Source organism: Phragmites australis, chromosome 4 (genome assembly GCF_958298935.1).
Source record: "Phragmites australis chromosome 4, lpPhrAust1.1, whole genome shotgun sequence".
In the NCBI taxonomy this organism is placed as follows: domain Eukaryota; kingdom Viridiplantae; phylum Streptophyta; class Magnoliopsida; order Poales; family Poaceae; genus Phragmites; species Phragmites australis.
Window position 1 is genome coordinate 37,908,481 of NC_084924.1, and position 21,640 is coordinate 37,930,120.

The 21,640-nt window shown below is 45.3% G+C and overlaps 2 protein-coding genes across 2 annotated transcripts; one reads left to right on the top strand and one right to left on the bottom strand.

Moving 5' to 3' along the window:
• Nucleotides 1-11,219: 11,219 nt before the first annotated feature.
• Nucleotides 11,220-16,910, top strand: LOC133916373 (calcium-transporting ATPase 4, endoplasmic reticulum-type-like). The gene is made up of 8 exons (XM_062360016.1): nt 11,220-12,858; nt 13,204-13,270; nt 13,360-13,481; nt 13,900-14,178; nt 14,288-14,665; nt 14,754-14,863; nt 14,970-15,198; nt 16,047-16,910. The coding sequence occupies exons 1-8, from the start codon at nt 11,434-11,436 to the stop codon at nt 16,620-16,622; spliced, it is 3,186 nt and encodes a 1,061-aa protein (XP_062216000.1). The 5' UTR covers nt 11,220-11,433; the 3' UTR covers nt 16,623-16,910.
• On the bottom strand, nt 16,803-19,999 carry LOC133916374 (receptor-like protein kinase HERK 1). The gene has a single exon (XM_062360017.1). The coding sequence runs from the start codon at nt 19,644-19,646 to the stop codon at nt 17,109-17,111; it is 2,538 nt and encodes an 845-aa protein (XP_062216001.1). The 5' UTR covers nt 19,647-19,999; the 3' UTR covers nt 16,803-17,108.
• Between the last annotated feature and the right edge of the window lie 1,641 nt (nt 20,000-21,640).

Sequence of the window (21,640 nt, forward strand, 5' to 3'; positions counted from 1 at the left end):
GAGAAAAAGTGTTATGTTGCACTGAGGTTTTTGTAGTGGTAGCAAGAGCAAAACAGATGGGCTGCATGTTTCGTAACTAAATGCGTAGTTCGGAAGGTACAAATGGTTTGTAATCTTGTTCATTCTTCTGACTACTATGTGAAGCGCCAGAAGTTCGCTAAGATATCTTCTGCTTCACTCGGAAGGTGAGCATGATGATCAAGAAGGCATAATGGTACGCCTGGGTGGCACGGGACAATGTTGGGCTGGGCAGCCGTGGAAGGAGGGTGATTTTTTCCTTTTCATCTATTTGTCTGTTGGCCCATTGGGAGGGAGGAGGCCGAGGGTGCTCGGAAAGCCAACGTCCAATTTTTCACTTGGTCACCTTCACGTCAAGCTTCCTTGAACTGAAACTGTTGATGTTTAGTCTATACCATATTCTTGATATATGGACTATTGTGCTTTGTTAGTTGAGCTTAGGTTTTAATTAGGGCAGATCTTTACTTGTGTTCCTGTCCAGATTCTTGAGATATCAGATCATGTTCATCAGATAATTTTTGTGGTCTATTTATCAGCTGAGTATTGTTTTACCAACTAAATTAGTCAAATTTCTTGTTGTTGGATCAAGTCCCTATCATCCTCGCCCTAACTTAACTTTTTGCTCTCTAGCCCTAGCCTCATATCTCGACAAATTTGCCCCACCCTCAAGACCTCTAACTTTGCAACTCATGATCTTGCCCACCATGGATCGCCGCATCGCCGGCTGCCAATAATGCAACGGGTAGCGCCCCCATCGCCGTCGCGTTGCCTCCCACCTAATTCTAACTTTCTAAGGTCTGGTGGGGTGCTACCGTGCTACGTGCAGTTAAATCTCAACCCATTAAACTGTGTTGTAAAAAAGCTATCATCTTTGAGGTTGGGACATAAACCGTGGCACACGAACCATGATGCAAATCCAAATGTGAGAAGTCAATTGATTCAAAAGAAAACATTGAGCAAATTGTTAGCAATTCCAAAATTTTGTTTTCCCTACCAAAATCAATTCTATGTACGAAAGAATCATCTCGTACATAAAACCAAGCCAAATCAAGCCACCGACTACTCTGTTTCAAGTTTGATCCTCTGCTGCTCGTGAAGAACAATGCTCTTATCACATTGACAAACTTCTTCATCTCACTCACCCAAGATTGAGAATTAGATGAAGTAAAAAAAAACAAGACAAAACCCTAGCCAGCTTGCTAGTACTGAAAAACTAAGAGCATATTTATTTTAATTTTAGATTATGACAATTCAGTTTAGTCTGTAGAATCTGTGAAGCTCTTTCTCATTATTGTAGATTTTAGAATTTCGTAGTATAATTTGACTTGTAAATTATAATAATTAATTTTTATATTATGATCGTCTGTTTTTGTTTGAGAGCTAGAATCCATAATGAGAATAAAAAAAACAAAGACCTAAAGCTAACAAGACGAGCTTCCGCCTGCCCCGCGCATGGAAAATCGCCGAGACGGAGCGGAAATTACAGTTGGACGCACTGGCGCCCCGCTTCTCATCCTCAGCGTCCTCCTCCTCCTCGTCCATGGCCATCCGACTTCACTATCACGAAAGCTTCCGTTCCTGGACAACCGCGGGGCCTTCTCTTAGCGGCCATCAGGCTCTGCTCCCGCATGAACTTGTCGCGACTCCTTTCGTACGCATAGAGGTTTATAAAGTCGTCCTTGTGCAGGTGCCGCGAAACGATCGCCTTCACGAACTCGGCCTCCAGCTCCGGACTGTCGAACGGCAGCCCGGTCTTCACCGGCGGTACCTCCTCCGCGTGATCGGGCTCTGCCGGTAGAGTCTTCTCCGGCACGCTCTCCTTGTCGTGCCTCTGGAACTGGAAGGGAAAGTAATCCCTGATGTAAATATCGCGGCGCAAGTTGTTCTCCTTCGCCTCCGAGCAGCGGTCGACGAGGTCACGGTCCACCGGCGTGGCGCTGTCCGCTTCTTGGCCCTTCTCGGCGGCGACAGACGTCACGAACGCGGCCGTCATCTCCGGACCCGAGTTCCTGAAGCTCTTCAGCGGTTCGCCCAGCACTCCTGAAGGGAACAACGGCTCCACCAGCGCCGCGCTCTCCTCCGTCGGGACGGCGAAGCGGACCCTGAGGCCTTTCCTCTTGCGGCCGTCGACGTCCACGGCGACAGCCTCCGGTGCGCCATCGTGGGGGTTGCTGTCCCTCTGCAAAACTGGTCCGCCCGATCGCCGCCGCCTCGCCCGCTCCGCTCCCTTTCGCTCCGGCCTCTTCTCGACGACGTCGCATGGCTCCTCCCTCACCGCCCTCCGCGACCGCGTCACCGCCTCCACGATCTTCCGCTTCAGCTTGTCGGTCCACCGCAGCTTCTCGGTTCCATGCGCTTCCTCCTCCGGGAGCGAAGCGTCAGCGACAGGGCGGAAGCATGTCAGCATCGGGTGCGCGCGCGGCGCCATGCAAGACGTGCGCAAGTCGGTCGCACGCTCGGTTAACGAATTCCCTTGCGCTGGGTACGTGCGCTTCTTACCTTTTATGGTGAGAGTGAGACGTCTCGCGGTTAAGCCAAGTCCGAAGATCATCAGATCTAATCTCGTTTAGGAATCCGGCATCCGCACTGGTTACGTACATAGCGGGAGACAATTACCAGTGCAAATCCGAATTGAACCAGAGTTAAAAACAGTGGAAACTATTCCTCAGTCCATCAATGTAAGACATATTTTTATTTTAAAAAGTCAAATTTTATAAAGTTTGACTTAAAAAATAATCAAACTATATTTATGTTTAGTTTATAAAAGTTTTATCAATATATTCATATTTGAAAGTGTTTTTAATGTGACATTAGTTTTGTAGCAATTGGCAATACATCTAAGAGAAATTAAAGGTCAAAATCTCCTTTGAAGATTTTTTTATTTTAAAATACATCTTACATATATGGACGAAACGAAAGAAGGATTATGTTTCGTACCCTCCTTTGAGATAAACCAAACGGGAGATGCTCACTAATTAAGCGTCAAATTTAGTCTTGGATTTATGCAAATTAAAGTAAATTGCGAGGCCCAAGTAAGAAAGTAGTCCGGCTGAGAGCTCATCGAAGGAACAACATGGGCCATTGGCTGGAAGCCCAGAAGCACGGTTGGTACAGGCTGTGCTTTGGTCGCCTGCTATTGTAGCGGGCCGGGGACTGTCTGCTGTTGAAGACGGAGAGGAAGTGAACGAGGAGCTCTTTGGTTAGGCTGAAGTTTTATCAAAAGCTGTTTTTAAATGTTGTTGTTGAAAAGTTGTTTATAAAAAAGTTATGTTGAATTTATTTTTAAAACGGGTGAAATATATAATATATATAATACCTCTTAGAATATTATCTCTTAAAAGCTATAAAAGCTTTTCTAATTAGCTTCTGTCTTCTAAGTTATAATGACAATTTTGTTTTTATTTCTTGGAAACTATTTTTTTAAAATATATTATTTAGTTTAGTTTTCTGCTTATTAGTAATAAAAGTCAGTTGAATCTGAACCAAATAGGACTTGAAAACCTGACCGGGAGGCGACGGTGCACCACGCGTGCAGACTGCTCTTTGGTTGGAGCGCCTATGTGATGTTTGGTTGCAAACCTAGAGATCACATGGAGACGTCTTATTAGTAAGTGAAAAATGTAAAACCCCCTCTAAAAGTCACTGGGATTTTGATTTTCCTCTCGAAAGTTGTTTTTGGCAAAAAAAAAAAACCTAAAAGTTTGACTTTGTTAAAAAACCACTCAAAAATTCAAAAAAAAATAAAAAAAATCCTAAAAAACACTAGAGACAATTCTAAGACCTTCTGTGATTTTTTTTTCAAAAATAATATCCTTTGCATTATATTTCATGGAGAGAAAGTTTGGGGAAAAAAAGAAAAATGTATAATTCATTTATTAACTCATGTTATTTTAACTTTTTCATGTCTACCATTATTTTTCCTACACAAATAACTGTTTAATTAAACTAATAAAAGTGGTTTCACTAATTTTGGAGGTGTCATGGATTAATTATGAATTAATCCCTCTACAACACATTTACTCAATCCTACACGTTACAATAACTATTTGAAGATTTCATGTATTTTTACAAGATAGAGGATCATATAAGAAGACTAAAAAATTGTTTCATGATTTTTGGATTAGTAAATAATTAACTATGTATTTAACTTGAATTAATAAATGAGCTGCACGTTTTTCTTTTTTTTTCAAACTTACTCTCCATGAAATATGATACAAAGGATATTATTTTTAAAACAAATTTTACAAAAGATCTTATAATTGTCTCAGTTTTTTTATGATTTTTTTTAAATTGTTTTGAATTTTTGGGTTGTTTTTGCAACAAAACTAAACCTTTGGGGGGCTTTACAACAAAACAACTTTTGGAGGAAAAGTCAAAATCCAAGTGATTTTTGGAGGGGGTTTTTTTTGTATTTTTCCCTATTAATAATATTTACTTATTTTTAAAATATTATTAACTGAGAAAAAGGAATATTCTAAACTATTTTTTGCGCTACGTTACAGCGGCGTATATTAATCATACATAAATATTACAAAAGCTCACTAATGTTGCGCATATTCTGTCATTGGCGTTCTAAAACACGTGCTTCCAATCAAACAGAACTTCGTACGTGCTTGGTCAGGTAAAAGTCATCAACTTTCCAGTCTCCTCTTAAACAGTAATTTTTCCCGACAGAGGCAGTTTCGAGGTACGAGTAGTAGCTAGAAGGAGGTGTTGTGCAGACTCGCTGTTTCGGCGAGCCATCCGAGGAACTGAGTCTCTGATACTCGTATTCATAGTTTGGAGGAATCTGCTTCTTCAGTCAGGCAAACTTGTCGCATCTTTTAGGGCCGATTTGGTTGACTATATGATTTAGTGTGTCCGTATATAGTGGGTCAAATTAAGGTTAGTTAGATCGGAAAGATGTAATAGTTATATTTGGTTGGTTGTATATGTATAGTCTTGTTAAGAAGATATTGTATTTGATTGTCTGTATAAGAATATTATATGAAATAGTAAAAATGTATATAAATAGAGTATTATAAAAGAATTTATTTTTTTATCAAATAATTTAGAGTTAAAAATATTTTTATAAATTAGTATATCATATGATAAGAATATTAGTAAATTTTTTCTAATTTTTGAGAATTTATTTGAGACATAAAAAATTAATAGAAGTTATAAAAGTAAGTTTTTTTAAATTTTAATTAAATATTGGCTTATGATTTTTTCAAACCAATTAAAATGGGTTGCTAGTGAATTTTAGTTTGCTATAAAAATATTTAGAATTTTTAAGCACTTTTATACTCAAATAAAATTAAAAATTAAATAAAAAACACAAACGTTTAAGCGAAATGAACGAACTTACTACCAGACGTAAACACGAGCGAACGTGCGCACTGGGCAAGCTTGCCCCGGTGGAAACAAAATCAAAATCCGTTTCTCAGGAGCTAGATTTGCACAGTGAATTTGCATGGCTCGGGACATGTGTGCTCGCGCGAGCAGCAACCAAATAGACCGTCCCTACGTGCGCAGAGCAAGACCAGGCTCTACGCAGGCTACCAAACAGGCTATTAGGGTCTGATTGGTTATTTATACAGGAGTAACCTGTCCGAAGGATACGTATAATTTTATAAAAAAAATATATTTGATTGGTTATATATAATATTGTAGCTTAAGTTCCATAGATATAAATATATGCGTATAGTCTGGCTAAGGAGGAAAGCTCAATTCGAACTTCTCTTCACAATCTAACTCGATAGATGCAAATGCACGTTTATAGTTTAGCTTGGTAGATACGATCTTATACATATACTTATGTATACGGATGCACTTATCAGTGTCACAAAATTATCTTTATATAAGTAACTAATTATATTCGAACTTTATATCCACTCATGTGACCTTAGATTTAATCAACTAAATATAAACTTAGCTTAACTTGTCGAAATAAATATAATCAATAAAAATATTTATTTTTAACAAATATAACTTTACTCAATCTATTTTCTCTCTACCCACCTATATAATCCATATGAATAAAACTCATACTAGCAACCCATCCTAACCTTAGGGTCCGTTTGGTTCGAGGGATGAGGTGGAAAGGGATGGGACGATCTCTGTTTTTGTAGTGTTTAGTTCAGGGGCAGCAGGGATGGGATGATCCCTTCTAAGAAATATTATCTCAATATGCTGGATAAAAATATTCCTCAAAATTGGTGGGGTGAAACCATCCACCTTTGCTAATCATGCACATTAGTAAAATGATTAATGTTATTAGTATGCTTGTATTACTTATTAGTACATATTACTATGAGATTAGAATTTGTAAGGATTAATATACTAATTATTGCTAATTAATGAGCTAATTAGAGTATGATTATGGTTAATTAGTATATTTTATTGTTAATTAGTAATGATTACGGCAAGAGTAACATTAATACATGTTGGTGTATGTTGATTAATGTATTATTAATAATTATTATTTAAAATTAAAAAATATAATTAGTTGATGATTCTCATTCTCATCCGTCCTCGTCTCTCCAACCAAATAAAAAAGAGATTCATCCTATCTAACTAACTAAAAAAAGTATCATCTCATCTTAAAAACAGAACAGTCATATCCCATCTTATTTTATCTCCCAACTAAACGGACACAGCTAAACAAATTCACCTAGCTGTTGCGCTGTGGTGGTACGCTCGGTTCCCGATTTTACTGAACCTGTGTCGACGTACACCCGGCATCTGCTTTAACTATATTCGCTGGAGGAAAGTCCCCTTCCCTTTCCACTTGAGTTTTGTACGAGCACTCGTGCCGTGCTTCGGTTGTTCCCGTCTTGTTCAGTGGACAGCGGCTGCCGACTGGGGCGTATAAGTATGCTCGGTTCGGGTGTCCTTGGCTTGAGGCTGCGGTTATTAGGGTGGCATTCGGTTGGTCCAATTATTTCGGTTTGATTTTGTTGACCGTAAAAATAGTACGGTCAGACTTTTTTATATATTGAATAGTCTAGTGCTTAAGTTCGTATTATCATCGGACTATTTAATGAGTAAAAAAGAATTTTATGTAGAAAATATGCTCTTTGTATAAATTGGTTAGGTGAGTGCTTCGGTGTAAACGTCGGACTATCCGGTGCTTGTAAATTGATATTTGTCAAAAAAAAATATTCTCTGCAAAAAAATAGTCCGACGAGGATTCTGGTGCAAGCATCGGACTAACTAATGCTTATAGCTTGAATCGTGTAGAGAGAATTGCTCTCTACAAAAATAGTCTAGTGTGTTATCTGAGGTAGCGTCAGATCATCCGGTGAGTTCAATGGCAAAACTTGTAGAGAAAATTGCTTTCTACGAGAATTAGTCCGGTGAGGTTTCCGGTGTTAACGTCGGATCATCCGATGTATGTATTTCAAATTTTTGCAACAGGATTTGCTCTCTGCAAATACTAGTCTGGCGATAGCCTCTGGTGAGTGTATTTCAAACGCCGGACTATCCAGTGTATATTAGGAAAGAGTTCGGGATCTAGCCAAATTGAACTCACTGGATAGTCCAGTGATCAAAAGTTTGTTCTCACTGGATCATCCGACGTTCAGTCCGAGTCCGGCTCAAGTTAGATTTGTAGATCTGTTCGGATCTTTTCGTGTTTTTAGCCGAACATAGCGTGTTTAGGGTTGGAATAGAGTCCTACTTTGATTCCCTATGACCAAGATTACGTCCCACTTATAAATAGTTGAGGCTGGAGGTCGACTGCAACAACAACTCAGTCAATCACAACTATTGCATCTACTTTTCGTTTTCTTTACTTTCCTGCAAATTAGGGTAGTTTTAGAGTAGTTCTTCGTTGCTACTTCAAGTCCCCGCAATTTAGGTGGTAGTTCTTGTCAATTTATTTGTATATCGTTTGAGCGGCGTTTCTCAAGGTTGTCAATCAAATTTTTTTCTTGTTTACTTGTAAACAAGTTACGTGTCACCGTAAAAAATTATACTTATTCATGACAGATTCGTGTTGCATGGGATTGCCAAATTCCACGCCAACAGATTTGTTTGGATTTTAAAATTTCGGTTTTTAAAAATTGAAAACCAAACAAACTAGAGAAAATACAGAAGCCAAACCTAACCTAATTAGCTATAATATTTTGGTTCAGTTATTTTGGTTTTTATTTTAAATAGAAATTTAAACAGCTCATCGTACCTGTACCTGTACTGGTACCCCTTAATTTCAAATAGTTTATAATGATACAAAAGAACAAAGGCAGACAAACACAACACATTGTATCATATACATGTATATGCAACGTGATGAATTCCCAATAAGTCTAACATTCTAACTCAAATAGTCTGACACTTAAGTGATGGAAAGTTCAACGACGATGATAGTCATCATAAGTTCTATTTATTAGGTTAGTTCGGTTTCTGGAAGTTGAAAATTGAATAATAAACTAAAAATTGAATAAAATAGTTTTAGAACCCGAACAATAAATTGAAAACTGAAGAAGCCAAAAAATGGTTAAATTGGTTCAGTTTTGGTTTTTGTGGTTTTTTTACCCAACCCTGAGAGTGCAAAATTTGGTTTCTTGGATGCAAGTGATGTATGGCCGTAGTCATCAGCTCGTTTCTACCATGGCAGTGACAATGATAGCGACAAGATTAACACTAAAATTTTGTTGTGAATCCCATGGATGCATTTAATAAAATTTGGTATCTTCCATGCAAAATTTGGTTACTTCGATGCATGTGATGTGACTAAACATCTGCTAGGCATGTGATGTGATGCAAAATTTGGCTAAACACTTAAGTTGTCCTAACCAATTGACTTTAAGCACCTCCAGCAATTATAGTCATTTGCTAGCTATATTCCTTCCATGTAACCCATAGCTAACAAGTACAGTTCACTTCTTTAACGATTTAGCTCTTGACATCCTGCTCAAAGAAACCGTAGAGCCTGTGTGTTAGATTATTGTAACTCCTCCACCCTTTTCTCTATCTCATCCTCTCTCTATTCCTAACTCTGCCCACTCCTCCTCCAGCATATGTCGTTGTCCGCTCCTCCTCTAGCACATGTCGCTGCTCTCTCCATGATGCAAGCGGTTGCCCACTCCACCTGCACATGCTGCCACTCGCTCCATGATGCAAGCTGATGCTCGCTCTTCCTTCATCCCTGCTACATGCTCTTCCTTACTCCTTACTCCTTGTCGGAGGGGTCGTTATGGTCAATGGGCAGGAACACCATCGCTTCCTCATTTCTAGCAACCGTGGCCGTCTCCTCCCTCTCGTCCATCTCCCCCAACCAGATCCATTGGGATCTGAACTGTCGCTCGCCATATCCCGCAGTTATGGTTGTATCTGTTGGATGGCTGTTGTGCAATGTTTTTAGATTTATCAGGTTTAAACTGCTGCTTGTCAGATCTGCAACCGTGGTTGGATCCGTCCTCAGGTGCTGTTGTGCACTGTCGTTAGATCCGTCAGGTAGCTATTATACGCTATTGTCAGATCCAACATGTGGTTGCCGTATATTACCATCAGATTCGGCATGGTCTTTCCTAACTGGATCCGAGCTACCGGTGGTGGATGGCTTCAAGCTCCACTTACCATCGTTGTCCTCGTTGCTATTCTCATCTGCCAACCTCTCTACCTCCTCCCCTCTCTTGCGGTAAGCCCAAACGGGAGGAGCAGTGTGGGCCCATGAGCATCCTCGCTTCCTCAATTCATGTGCTATTAGCTAGCGCTTGACGAAGCGATAGCAATTTACCTGTCGCACGTTCTCTCACCTTCACGTCGTGGAAAAATCCTAGTTAGCTATCGATATCGACCCGTTGGGGCTGCCCTTACTAAATCCATGGCAGTCTTCCACCGTCCATCCATGGCAGTGCCAATGATAGTTATGAGATCAACAAGTAGGAGACGTTAAGATTATGCGACTCTATCAAGATTTTTATATTAGAATCAACTCACCTCCCGTGTTTGGCATCTGATTCCAACTAGCTACGGACTTACTTTTGGCCTACTCGCATCAATCATCATGCTTGCTTTCACGTACACGGGTGGATGTCCGAGAACCGTCAGTCCGTCACTCTCTCCCTCCCCTCCCTTTTCTTTTGTGAAGCAGTGTCCAAGCAGCGTCGTGTGCCCTGACTGATTGGAGGATCCCGCGTGCAATCCCAGGCCATCGCATGTGTCTGGTTCTGCCCGGCGCCCACGAACGCAATCATCTCCAGCCGGTCCAGCCCCCACGCCCTAGTGCAGGCACGATTCGGAGTATCTCCATCTGTACCACGCCGTACAGCAAAAGCAGAGGAACCGGTCCCTACCTAACCGTGTCCTGTCACCCTCCCGGCGCTGCGGCGAGGAAATCTCTCCACTCCTCACGAAGAAATCGAGCAGATTGAGGCCGCACAGTGCCCAGAACAGCAGCGCGTCACCGAATATTTTCTTCGCTGTCCGTAGCACGGCAGGCTCGGCTGATTTGATTCCCCAAGCGTGCACACTGAAACCGTGCGGCACGGCGCCGCGAATCTGCCGTGCGGTGCGGAGCAGCCATCTCGCCCGGAACGATGCGGCTCCGTGCCTCCTGGACGCCCTGCGCCCCGGACACTTCCAAGACTTTTCCGCAGGAGTGCATGCAGCCTGAAGGAGGCGGCGGATCAACCGCAGAAAACCAAAGCCCAAGATTAGCTGAAGAAAGGCGAAGAGGGGGCACGTGGCCCCTTATGATTGGCCCGTACATCATCACGAGGGCCTACCTTTTGCCCAGGCGACGTGGCGGGGAATGGCTGGCTGGTACGACGTCACCCAGTCCCCCAAAAGATTCCTCGCGGCCAGATCCGAGCAAGCCAAATCCGCCTTACTGTCTCACTGCGTCGTGGACCCGGACGCACGGTGGCCCCACTTTTCGACCTATCGAGTACGTGACGGCCCGGCCGCCGTGGAGACCCTTTCTCTCCAAGAGTACACGTGGCGGCACGAGGCCTCGCCTGCTGACGTCGCCGCCTCCCCCGGGTCAAGCAAGGCATCTATCGGTAACTCGAAGCGCTGTTGCTTATCTCATCGTTGCATCAAACTGTTCGCCACGTTAACGAACTCCTGCGGCCACTGACACACATGTCCCACCGAACAGGCGGCCCCACGTGCAGGCACACGAGACGAAAGTCCAAGGAGATGAAGGGATAAACCAGCGAGCGCAGCCCACGAAATCGATCGATTGACACCCGCAATAATAAAGCAGTTTGCTCCATAAAGAAAAGAAAGAAAAATCAAAGGGGGGAAAAGCGCCATCGCCTCCCCTTTCGCTTCCGCGCTGCGCCACCAATCGCCATCGCCTCCTCGCCCGGTCTCAGCGCCGCCGCCTCCCCTTCTAGGGTTTAGATTCCATGCGATCTCGCGGCCGCGGCGACCGGGAACACTAGGAGCGCCTCCTCTCCGTTCGGATCTCGAGTCGGCGACCCAATGGGCAAGGGCGGGCAGGACGAGGGCAAGCGGCGGGACGGATCCGCCTCTACCGGGGCGGAGGCGGCCGCGCCGGTCTTCCCAGCGTGGGCGCGCACCCCGAGCGAGTGCCTCGCGGAGCTGGGCGTCTCGGCGGACCGCGGGCTGAGCTCCGAGGAGGCGGCGGCGCGGATGCAGCGGTACGGGCCCAACGAGCTGGAGAGGCACGCGCCGCCGTCGGTGTGGAAGCTCGTGCTCGAGCAGTTCGACGACACGCTCGTGCGCATCCTGCTCCTGGCGGCCGTGGTCTCGTTCGTGCTCGCTCTCTACGACGGCGCCGAGGGCGGCGAGGTCGGGGTCACCGCCTTCGTCGAGCCGCTCGTCATATTCCTCATCCTGATTGTCAACGCCGTCGTCGGGGTCTGGCAGGAGAGCAACGCCGAGAAGGCGCTCGAGGCGCTCAAGGAGATCCAGTCCGAGCACGCTACCGTCAAGCGTGACGGGCGGTGGTCGCATGGACTTCTAGCGCGCGACCTCGTCCCCGGGGACATCGTTGAGCTCCGCGTCGGCGACAAGGTCCCCGCAGACATGCGTGTGCTCCAGCTTATCAGCTCCACCCTCCGCGTCGAGCAGGGCTCGCTCACTGGTGAGACCGCTTCGGTTAACAAGGCCAGCAACAAGGTCGAGTTGGAGGACACAGACATCCAGGGAAAACAGTGCATGGTTTTTGCCGGAACCACTGTTGTCAACGGCAGTGCTGTCTGTGTTGTGATTGGCACTGGCATGGCAACCGAAATAGGCAAGATCCATGCGCAGATCCAGGAGGCCTCTCAGGAGGAGGACGACACGCCACTGAAGAAGAAGCTCAATGAGTTTGGTGAGGCGCTAACTGCCATAATTGGGGTGATCTGCGCCTTAGTTTGGCTCATCAACGTGAAGTATTTCCTCACCTGGGAGTATGTAGACGGGTGGCCACGGAATTTCAAGTTCTCATTTGAGAAGTGCACATATTACTTTGAGATTGCAGTGGCACTGGCCGTTGCAGCAATTCCAGAGGGCTTGCCTGCTGTGATCACCACATGCTTGGCACTTGGCACAAGGAAGATGGCGCAGAAGAATGCACTTGTGAGGAAGCTGCCGAGTGTGGAGACATTGGGTTGCACAACTGTGATTTGCTCCGATAAGACGGGAACTTTGACCACCAACCAGATGTCAGCGATGATGCTTGTGGCTATTGGGAGGTGGCCTGATACACTTAGGAGCTTTAAGGTTTATGGGACCACTTATGATCCAACAGATGGGAAGATACATGATTGGCCAAGCTTGAGCGTGGATGAAAATCTCCAGATGATTGCAAAGATTGCTGCAGTTTGCAATGATGCAAGCATCGCCCACTCTGAGCATCAGTATGTTGCTACTGGGATGCCTACCGAAGCTGCTTTGAAGGTATGATTTGTTCATGTGATAAGATTTCTGTCGTATACTTGTATAGTGTCGCAACTAGCATTTTCTAGCCTTTATTTGGTATGCTCTTAGCATGCTGCTTCAATTCAAATGTCTTACATGTTGCTTGGAAGCAGGTAATGTATTTCTGCACAATGTTAACAGCAATTTATACAATAAAAAGAAATGGTGATGGAAGCTTTGGTAGCTACTTTTAGGTATCCATATAAATAAGTTTCGATGACTAATTGCCTGAACACATTCGATGGCTAATTGCCTGAACACAATTCTTTCTTTAAGGTACTTGAAATTGGTTGGTCATTTACGTTCTTGTATATACATGTGCAGGTTTTGGTTGAGAAAATGGGGCTTCCTGGCGGTTATACTCTCTCTCTGGATTCTTCTGATTTGCTAAGTATGTTGATTCCTCCGTTCCTTTCAAAATATAGTCTGGAGGCTTCTCCAAAGAATCAGTAATAACTACTATTTCTTTGTTGTTTGAAGGGTGCTGTCAGTGGTGGAATAATGCTGCTAAGAGAGTAGCGACTCTGGAGTTTGATCGTACTAGAAAATCAATGGGAGTTATCGTGAAAGCAGACTCTGGAAAGAACATGCTGCTTGTCAAGGTATTATGAATCATTCATATGATCAATTTCTTCTTTAATTAGTGCCCCTTCCACTTTTAGATCATCAGTTGCTACTACATAGCAATTGTCTACTTCTAGTTTTCTTCCTGTTTAAATCATGAGAAAGATGGAAACAATATACTTGTGGATCATGATGGTCCAACTTTTGGTGCCATTTTGTTGCTCCCTGCTTTTCTCTTGAAAGTGTTGCAACTTTGTCGTCTTGCCAATTTGCTTTACTTTATCATTCAGATGTCGTTTTGCTCCCTTGAGTAAGTTATGGAAAGTACTTCTTGGATATTTAGTTTTCTATCTAATCTTGTGATGGAAGTGGCACGTTTTGTTCCCGTGTGCGATGTTTTTCCCATGTCTTTTCCTTTTTCCTATCAGTGATTCATGGTGAAAGTAAACTTTGCAGGGAGCTGTGGAAAATTTACTAGAGAGATGTGGTTATATTCAGTTGCTCGACGGATCTGTTGTGCTCTTGGATGATGGTGCCAAGGCACTCATATTATCTACACTAAGTGAAATGTCTGCTAGTGCTTTGCGCTGTTTGGGTTTTGCATACAAGGATGATTTGGCAGAATTTGCAACATATGATGGTGAAGAACATGCAGCTCACAAATATCTGCTTGATCCTTCATACTACTCTTCCATAGAGAGTAATATGATATTCTGTGGTTTCGTTGGTCTAAGGGTGAGAACTTCTTGTACTTCATGGAAATTTTATGGTTAAGATTATTCCATAATGCATATGCTTCTTCATGTTTACAATGCATATACCTTGTGTCACTCATCTATGACAGGATCCTCCCCGAGAAGAAGTCCACAAAGCAATTGAAGATTGCAGAGCTGCTGGAATACGTGTTATGGTGATAACAGGTGATAACAAAGAAACAGCAGAGGCAATATGCCGTGAGATTGGGGTTTTTTGTCCTGGTGAAGATATCAGTTCAAAGAGCTTCACTGGAAAGGAATTCATGGCCCTTTCTGATAAAAAAAAGCTCTTAAGGCAACAGGGTGGCCTTCTCTTCTCCCGGGCGGAGCCAAAACACAAGCAGGAGATAGTTAGATTGCTCAAAGAAGACGGTGAAGTGGTTGCAATGACTGGTGATGGGGTCAATGATGCACCAGCTCTTAAATTGGCCGATATTGGAATTGCAATGGGCATTACAGGGACTGAGGTATGGCTTACTGCTTTTATTGTTGAAATTTTGTCACATTTTGTTGGAAGAGTTTCTGACTTTGCCTTTTCCTGTAAACTTGTGTCAGGTCGCAAAAGAAGCGTCCGACATGGTTCTTGCGGATGATAACTTCAGTACAATAGTCGCAGCAGTTGGTGAAGGGAGGTCTATTTACAACAATATGAAGGCATTTATTAGGTCTGTTTTCAGATAAGCTATGGCTAACCTTTCATTTTTTATTACAATCGTTGGAGAAACTCAAATCATAATGCAATGAGTTCATGTGAGCTATGTGACATTGCAGATATATGATCTCCTCAAACATTGGAGAAGTTGCCTCCATATTCCTGACATCAGCTTTAGGTATCCCAGAAGGCCTCATCCCTGTGCAACTTCTGTGGGTCAATCTTGTTACAGATGGCCCTCCTGCAACAGCTTTGGGGTTCAATCCACCTGATAAAGATATTATGAAGAAACCTCCTCGAAGAAGTGATGACTCGTTGATCACTCCTTGGATCCTCTTTCGGTATATGGTATGTTTCTCCAGTGCATCATGTGTTTTGTTGTATATCCTCTTTTAAGTTGATGGATTTGAAGTTAATATTGGTGGATGCATTTTTCTTGGTCCTATGAAGCTGTCTAGCAAGTAACATATATACTTTTGAACCAGTTCTGTCTATGTAATCTTTCACAATGAATATTTTATAATGTAAGCCTGTAAAGGTTATCACTATGTGACTAATGTTTTGAAGGTCTTCAGCCCAATAGAACAAATATCACCAAAGCATATAGTGGGTGTCTGAATTTTCCTAACATATAATGACTTGGATGTAGCAACTCACGCTTGAGGTTGAGTTTTCTGACACAATTGATAAACCTGAAGTCAGATTCAGGACAAGGTTGTTGAGATTCTAACCGGAAAGACCATGACTCAACATTATTGGCATTTAACTGTTCACCACTTAGATTAAATTAAATTGGTATTTACTGATTAAATTAAATTGGTATTTACTGACTAAGGAAGTGGTTAGTCGCAAAAAGACCAAGAAGTTGTTCCAGACTTTCATATTCATATAAATACGTGAAATAATATTCAGAGTAATGACTTGTAAGTGTACTGGGCCTGCCAATGCTGATATACAAAGCAAGAACTGGAGTAATTTAATTTGGTTAGCTAATATGAAATAAAGTATGAATGTATGATAGAGCATCATGATTGGAAATCCATTAAACAGCCTTGTGGCTTACTGATTTTGATGTCACCACAGAGTACTAGTTTGCTAATCTTTTTCAGTTGGCTAATGCATAGTGTACCACCTGGAAGTTACTGTGCTACTGACTTGTTGTGCTTACTTGAGATTCTTGTCCATCGGTTGTGTAGGTTATTGGCCTTTATGTTGGGATTGCAACAGTGGGAATCTTCATCATCTGGTACACACATGGCTCTTTCCTGGGAATTGACCTGGCTAGTGATGGCCATACTCTTGTGTCGTACTCCCAGCTCTCAAACTGGGGCCAGTGCTCCGCATGGGAGGGCTTCAAGGTGTCGCCATTCACTGCAGGAGTGCGAACATTCAGCTTTGATGAGAACCCATGCGATTACTTCCAGGGTGGCAAGATTAAAGCGACAACCCTCTCTTTGTCCGTCTTGGTGGCCATTGAGATGTTCAACTCACTGAATGCCCTGTCGGAGGATGGCAGCCTTTTGAGCATGCCTCCATGGGTTAACCCTTGGCTTCTTCTGGCCATGTCCATGTCTTTTGGGCTGCATTTCTTGATCCTCTACGTGCCTTTCCTTGCTCAAGTCTTCGGGATTGTGCCCCTCAGTTTCAACGAATGGCTTTTGGTGATAGCAGTTGCTTTCCCAGTGGTGCTGATCGACGAGGTTCTTAAATTTGTGGGGCGGTGCCTGACAGCGCGTGCCAGAAAACAATCAGGAAAGAGGAAGGCAGAGTAGATGCTAGTGATCATCAATATTAGATTTCTAGTGGTGCAACGGGGAATCAATATTCGATGTAACATCCATTGTTTTTGAGTTCCAAAGGGGAATCAATCTCGTTCTTTACTGAGAGTGTTTTAGATTGAGAATATGACCGTGCAGGGTAATCTAGGCTATTATATAGAACTCAATCAGATCGAGAGTTGAACAGACTGCATTTATTCATTGTAACGAAAGGTGGTATTATGAATGTGCTGGAGATGCAGCATGTTTGCCTGCCGCTTTTCGCTCTAATCTTGCACTTAATATGCTGCGGTTGTGTTGTGAATCTTGACAAGCATGCTCAGTGTACGTTTGTTGCAGTGACCTGTTCCAACTTTGTGCAGACGGTGGTCCACAGCAAGGGTGCGTGTTCCAACTGCTATGAATTCAGGAGGATCAAAACTGAGATATTGTCCTTGTTTTGTACATGGGATGACGGGAAGATGCAAGAGAATTCTGGCTTCACCTGCCCTCCTCGCTCTTGACCATCTTTGAGAAAACTCTCCTCATCGACATGCCGTCGAGGTCCCCTAAGTTCGCGGACATGGTGGCGTCAGTCCCATCGCTGGCGATCGACTGGCTGCGCTGGAACTGGGACGTAACGGCGGGGACGAGCCGCATATTGTCGGTGCCGGAGCTGTCTGGCGACGCCTCCTGCAGCTGCAACGCGAACTCGAGGCACCATAGCACGTCCCCCATGGTGGGCCGCTCCACGCCGTACTCCGCGAGGCACTTCTCAGCCGTGTCCGCGAACTTCTTCAGCGAGTCCGGCTGTATCGTCCCGGCGATCCGCTGGTCGACTATGCTATCGAGCTCGCCGCTTTTGAGCCGCTGCGTCGCCCACTCAGCCAGGTTCACCTTTTCCCGGGGCAGCGTCGGATCGATGACCGGGCGAGCGCAGAGCACCTCGAGCAGGACGACGCCGAAGGAGTAGACGTCGGACTTTTCCGTCAGCATCTGCCGCCGGAAGTACTCCGGGTCGAGGTACCCGAAGCTGCCCTTGACGGCGGTGCTGACGTGTGTCTTGTCCAGCTCCGGCCCCGTCTTGGACAGCCCGAAGTCAGCGACCTTGGCCATGAAGCTGTCGTCGAGGAGGATGTTGGCCGATTTCACGTCCCGGTGTATGATCGCCTTGGCCGAGCCGGTGTGGAGGTAGTGCAGCCCCCTGGCGGCGCCGATGCAGACCTCCAGCCTCTGCTTCCACGACAGGGGAGGGAGTTCGGAGCCGTAGAGGTGGCTCCGGAGCGTGCCCCGGGCCATGTACTCGTACACCAAGATCATCTCGCGGCGCTCGTCGCAGTAGCCAATGAGCGAGACCAAGTGGCGATGGCGCAGCCGCGACAGCAGCTCGATCTCCGTGCGGAACTCGTTGAGCCCCTGCTGCGACCGCCGGTTGCCCCGCTTCACGGCCACCCGCGTGTCGTCGCCCAGCATGCCCTTGTACACCTTCCCGAAGCCGCCCTCGCCGATGACCATGCCTTCGTTGAACCCAGACGTCGCCTGCTGCAGTACCGCGAACGGGAACCGGTACCCGGCGCCGGCGCCCTGCCCGAGCGTGACCGTGTTCCTGCGGCTGCCGCTGTCACTCTTGCCGAAGCTGTGAGTGCGCGAGCGGGAAGCTAGCGCGCTCGCCGAGAACGCGGCCCAGGTGCTCGACGGCTGCTTCGCCGGCTTCTTCCTTCGTAGCGTCCTGAGGGCAATGAACCCGAGGGCCGTCACCACCGTGACCCCCGCGACGGCGGAGCCAACGACGATGCCAGTGGTGATTTTCTTCGAACCGTGCGGCGGTGCCCCCGCGCCGCTGGCGCCGGTGCTCCCCACCACTCTCATGATCTCGAGTCCGTTCAGGAGGCCGTCGGGGTCCACGTTGCCCAGCGTCGACGGTCCGATGCTCACGGTGATCGCGCCCGTCGCGTCCTTGGCGCTCAGCACGAAGTCCCTGTATATCGGCACGGCCAGCTCGCCGGAAGTGTCACTGGAAATCTGGTAGTCCGGGAGCACCCGCCACCCGCCGACGTAGACGTTGAAGGCCAATCCGTTCGCCGCCTTGCTGACGATGTCGCAGAAGTGGAGCCGGAGCAGGTATGCCGACCCCGGCGGGGTGTCAAACCTCCACGTCACGTTGAACTGCACGTTCAGGGTGTTGGCCGCCAACGACGTGTTCAGCTCCGTCGCCGTGGCGTAGACCTGGTCCGGCGCCGTCTCCGTGGTCGCGAGGCCTACCATGCGGTGGAGCGTCGAGGGCCGCACCTTTTTGTGCTCCGCGAGGGTGCTGTCGAGCAGGAAGCTCTGGTCCGGCAGCCACGTCCTCCACAGACTGTCGTTGCTCGGTGTGATCTTGGGTATGCCCATGTTGATCCTGTGGACCGTCTCCAGCGCCTGCGTCGACAACCCCGTGTACTGGCCCAGGGAGCTCACCGTCTGCGCCGTGTCGGCGATGAGGTCGTCGGGGTGCGACACGACCTCGATGGCGTTCACGAACGCCACCTTGCCCGTAGGCGTGAACGCGATCACCAGCGTGTCGCCGGGGACGTTCACCGAGAACTCCCTGACCACGGCCGTGCCGTTCTTGGGCGTGTACCCGTCGACGAACACCACACCCTGCACGGACACCCTGAACCTGGCGTCCGCGGCGAGGTCGTCGGACTGGTACCGGAAGGGGAAGAAATGGAGACGGACGAAGTGGCGACCTGGCTCCTTGATCGCGAACGTGTACGAGGACGGCGCCATGAATACGCGCGCGTACTGGTACAGCGCCGGCTCATCGGAGCCGGTGACCGAGCTCGCCGACGCGTTGGCCTCGGCGCTCTGGGGCGCCGTCAGCACCAAGGCGGGCAGGTGGGCGTCCCCGACGAACGTCCGGCCGTCGACGGTGGCGCTCGCCGACGTGCCGCAGAGGATGAGGTAGTTGTCCGCTGGGGTGAACGCGCACGCGGCAGCGAAGAGCACAGACACGACGACGAGCTGCACGAGCGTGTCAAGAACGGGTGCCATGGACATGTTGTAGGAATCGCGACAAGAGCATCGGCGGGGCTCTAGAAGCAGGTCATGAACAACTCCCGGGACAGAGACCGCTAGGCTGGGCTTCACGAGATATGATTACTTCGGGAGCTGTCAGAAACCTGCACCTTGACAACGGCTTGAAAGTGAAACTATGAGCCAGAAAGGCGCAGCAACATGAATGACTGCTTGGTGGTTGAAGATTTGCTTAGGAATGGAGGTAATATTGGAAGCGGCTGAAGCTGAGCTTGAAGACGGTGGGATATCTTATTAGTGGGGAGAAACATATCATATCAGTGTCATTTTCTGAGGATCTCAGGTAGAGGGTAACTTTGGATACTTATCAGGAACCTTTTTAATGTTGCCATTTTCCTGCTTTACAGGTTGCCAGGCAAATACTTGTTATTTGATTTGGTAGCTCTTTGACGTCATTCTGAAGAAAAATTAGTATTTAGCTCTATGATGTTAGCAAAATTATAAAAAAACATTACAATAGTCGAAAGTGACTTTGACAGGCAGTCTAACACCATATTCTAGCACAAGTAAATGAGATTGAGATTATCTCACACATGGTGATCCCCACCCCTACCTCAGTATTAGCGCCAACTAAACTGTAGAATCATAAACCTAGCTCCTTCTCTGTTTTGTGATTATGAACTTAAACAATTTAACCATCTGATCAAAGGAGGAGATTTCAGATTTGTCGATAATTACTAAAATTGATTGTGCAAATACTTATTTAATGTAGAGATACTTATTCACCAACTATGCTTATAAAAAATGAAGAAATAAGATTTTATACAGGTTCAGCCTCCCTTAGTGATGAGAATATATAATTATAATTAAATATTCTAGAATACCATATATCTATAAGGTTATACGATGATCCTATATATCATGTGCTACCTTAATTAATCTTTGGAGAAAATAATTACAATATGGATGTATCTAGATCTGTTTATATGAATCTCAATAAATTCTCGTATTATAGATTTTGAAATTCTTATCGGATGAATCTAATCGTGGCTTGAATCTGTTGTGGATCTAAATTGATTATTTCTGCTTTCTATTTGACCTCTGCTTCTCTTTTTCCCCTCTACTATGTCTTTAGTCAGGTTGGGAAAGTGTATTATATTCAGAGTCTCAAATATAACCTTTTTTGTTACGTTGTGTTATTTGAAAGATTCTTTTTTAATCTGAAGATAGTTCCTGTATAAAATATAATGATCTGTTTAGATATCTACCTATATCTTATTTACCTAATGCAGATTATTAAACCTACTTATACGAGTACTCCATCTTTAAATTTCTTACTACAATAACACCACACCATCGGCCATCTTTTCACCGCTGGTCCCTCACCTAGTCACCTGTCGTACTTGTGCGTGCGTGTCAAATCGAGAATCAAATTTTAGTTTAGATGATTAGTGAAGGTAATTATACCTCTATCTATTAGAATCAAATCTTAAATTTGTTTTTTTTATCAAGATAGAATTTTCTTTATATAGTAGATGAAGTAATTATCGATAGCGAGATGGCTATAGTGACTTCGTTAATCTCTAAATTTAATAACTATGGTCTTTAGTAAATATTGTATGAGTACGTGTACGTGATGGTGTAAATGTATCCGTACGTCGACGTGATATATTGGGGTTTTAGAAAAATCCAACCACGGTGTATTAGCAGACGAAAGAGGGAGTGGGGCGGCGAAGAATCGAGAAACAAGTCTTTTTGTCAATGAAAAACAAAATGCCCTGATTCTTATTTCCAAGGAACAAAATAAAGGCGATTATTGCGCGGCCGTAGTGCTCTGCCTTTTTTTTTCCGTCCTTCGAATCCTTGCGTCGTGAAGTGGGATGGTCCAGCCGAAGATTCCGACTACCTCCGTCGTCCGCCACGCTCGCACGCAACCAGACTAGAGTAGTCGTCCCTTCCGCGCCGTCGTGGTCGCCACCAAGAGGTCATTATTGTCAATGACTGGCATGTTCGACCAG

Bases quoted from the DNA above. Each gene is read 5' to 3' on its own strand.
- LOC133916373 (XM_062360016.1), top strand. From the start codon at position 11,434: ATGGGCAAGGGCGGGCAGGACGAGGGCAAGCGGCGGGACGGATCCGCC. The intron at 13,271-13,359 runs GTATGTTGATTC...TGTTGTTTGAAG, and splicing joins GGATTCTTCTGATTTGCTAA to GGTGCTGTCAGTGGTGGAAT. The intron at 13,482-13,899 runs GTATTATGAATC...TAAACTTTGCAG, and splicing joins AGAACATGCTGCTTGTCAAG to GGAGCTGTGGAAAATTTACT.
- LOC133916374 (XM_062360017.1), bottom strand. From the start codon at position 19,646: ATGTCCATGGCACCCGTTCTTGACACGCTCGTGCAGCTCGTCGTCGTG.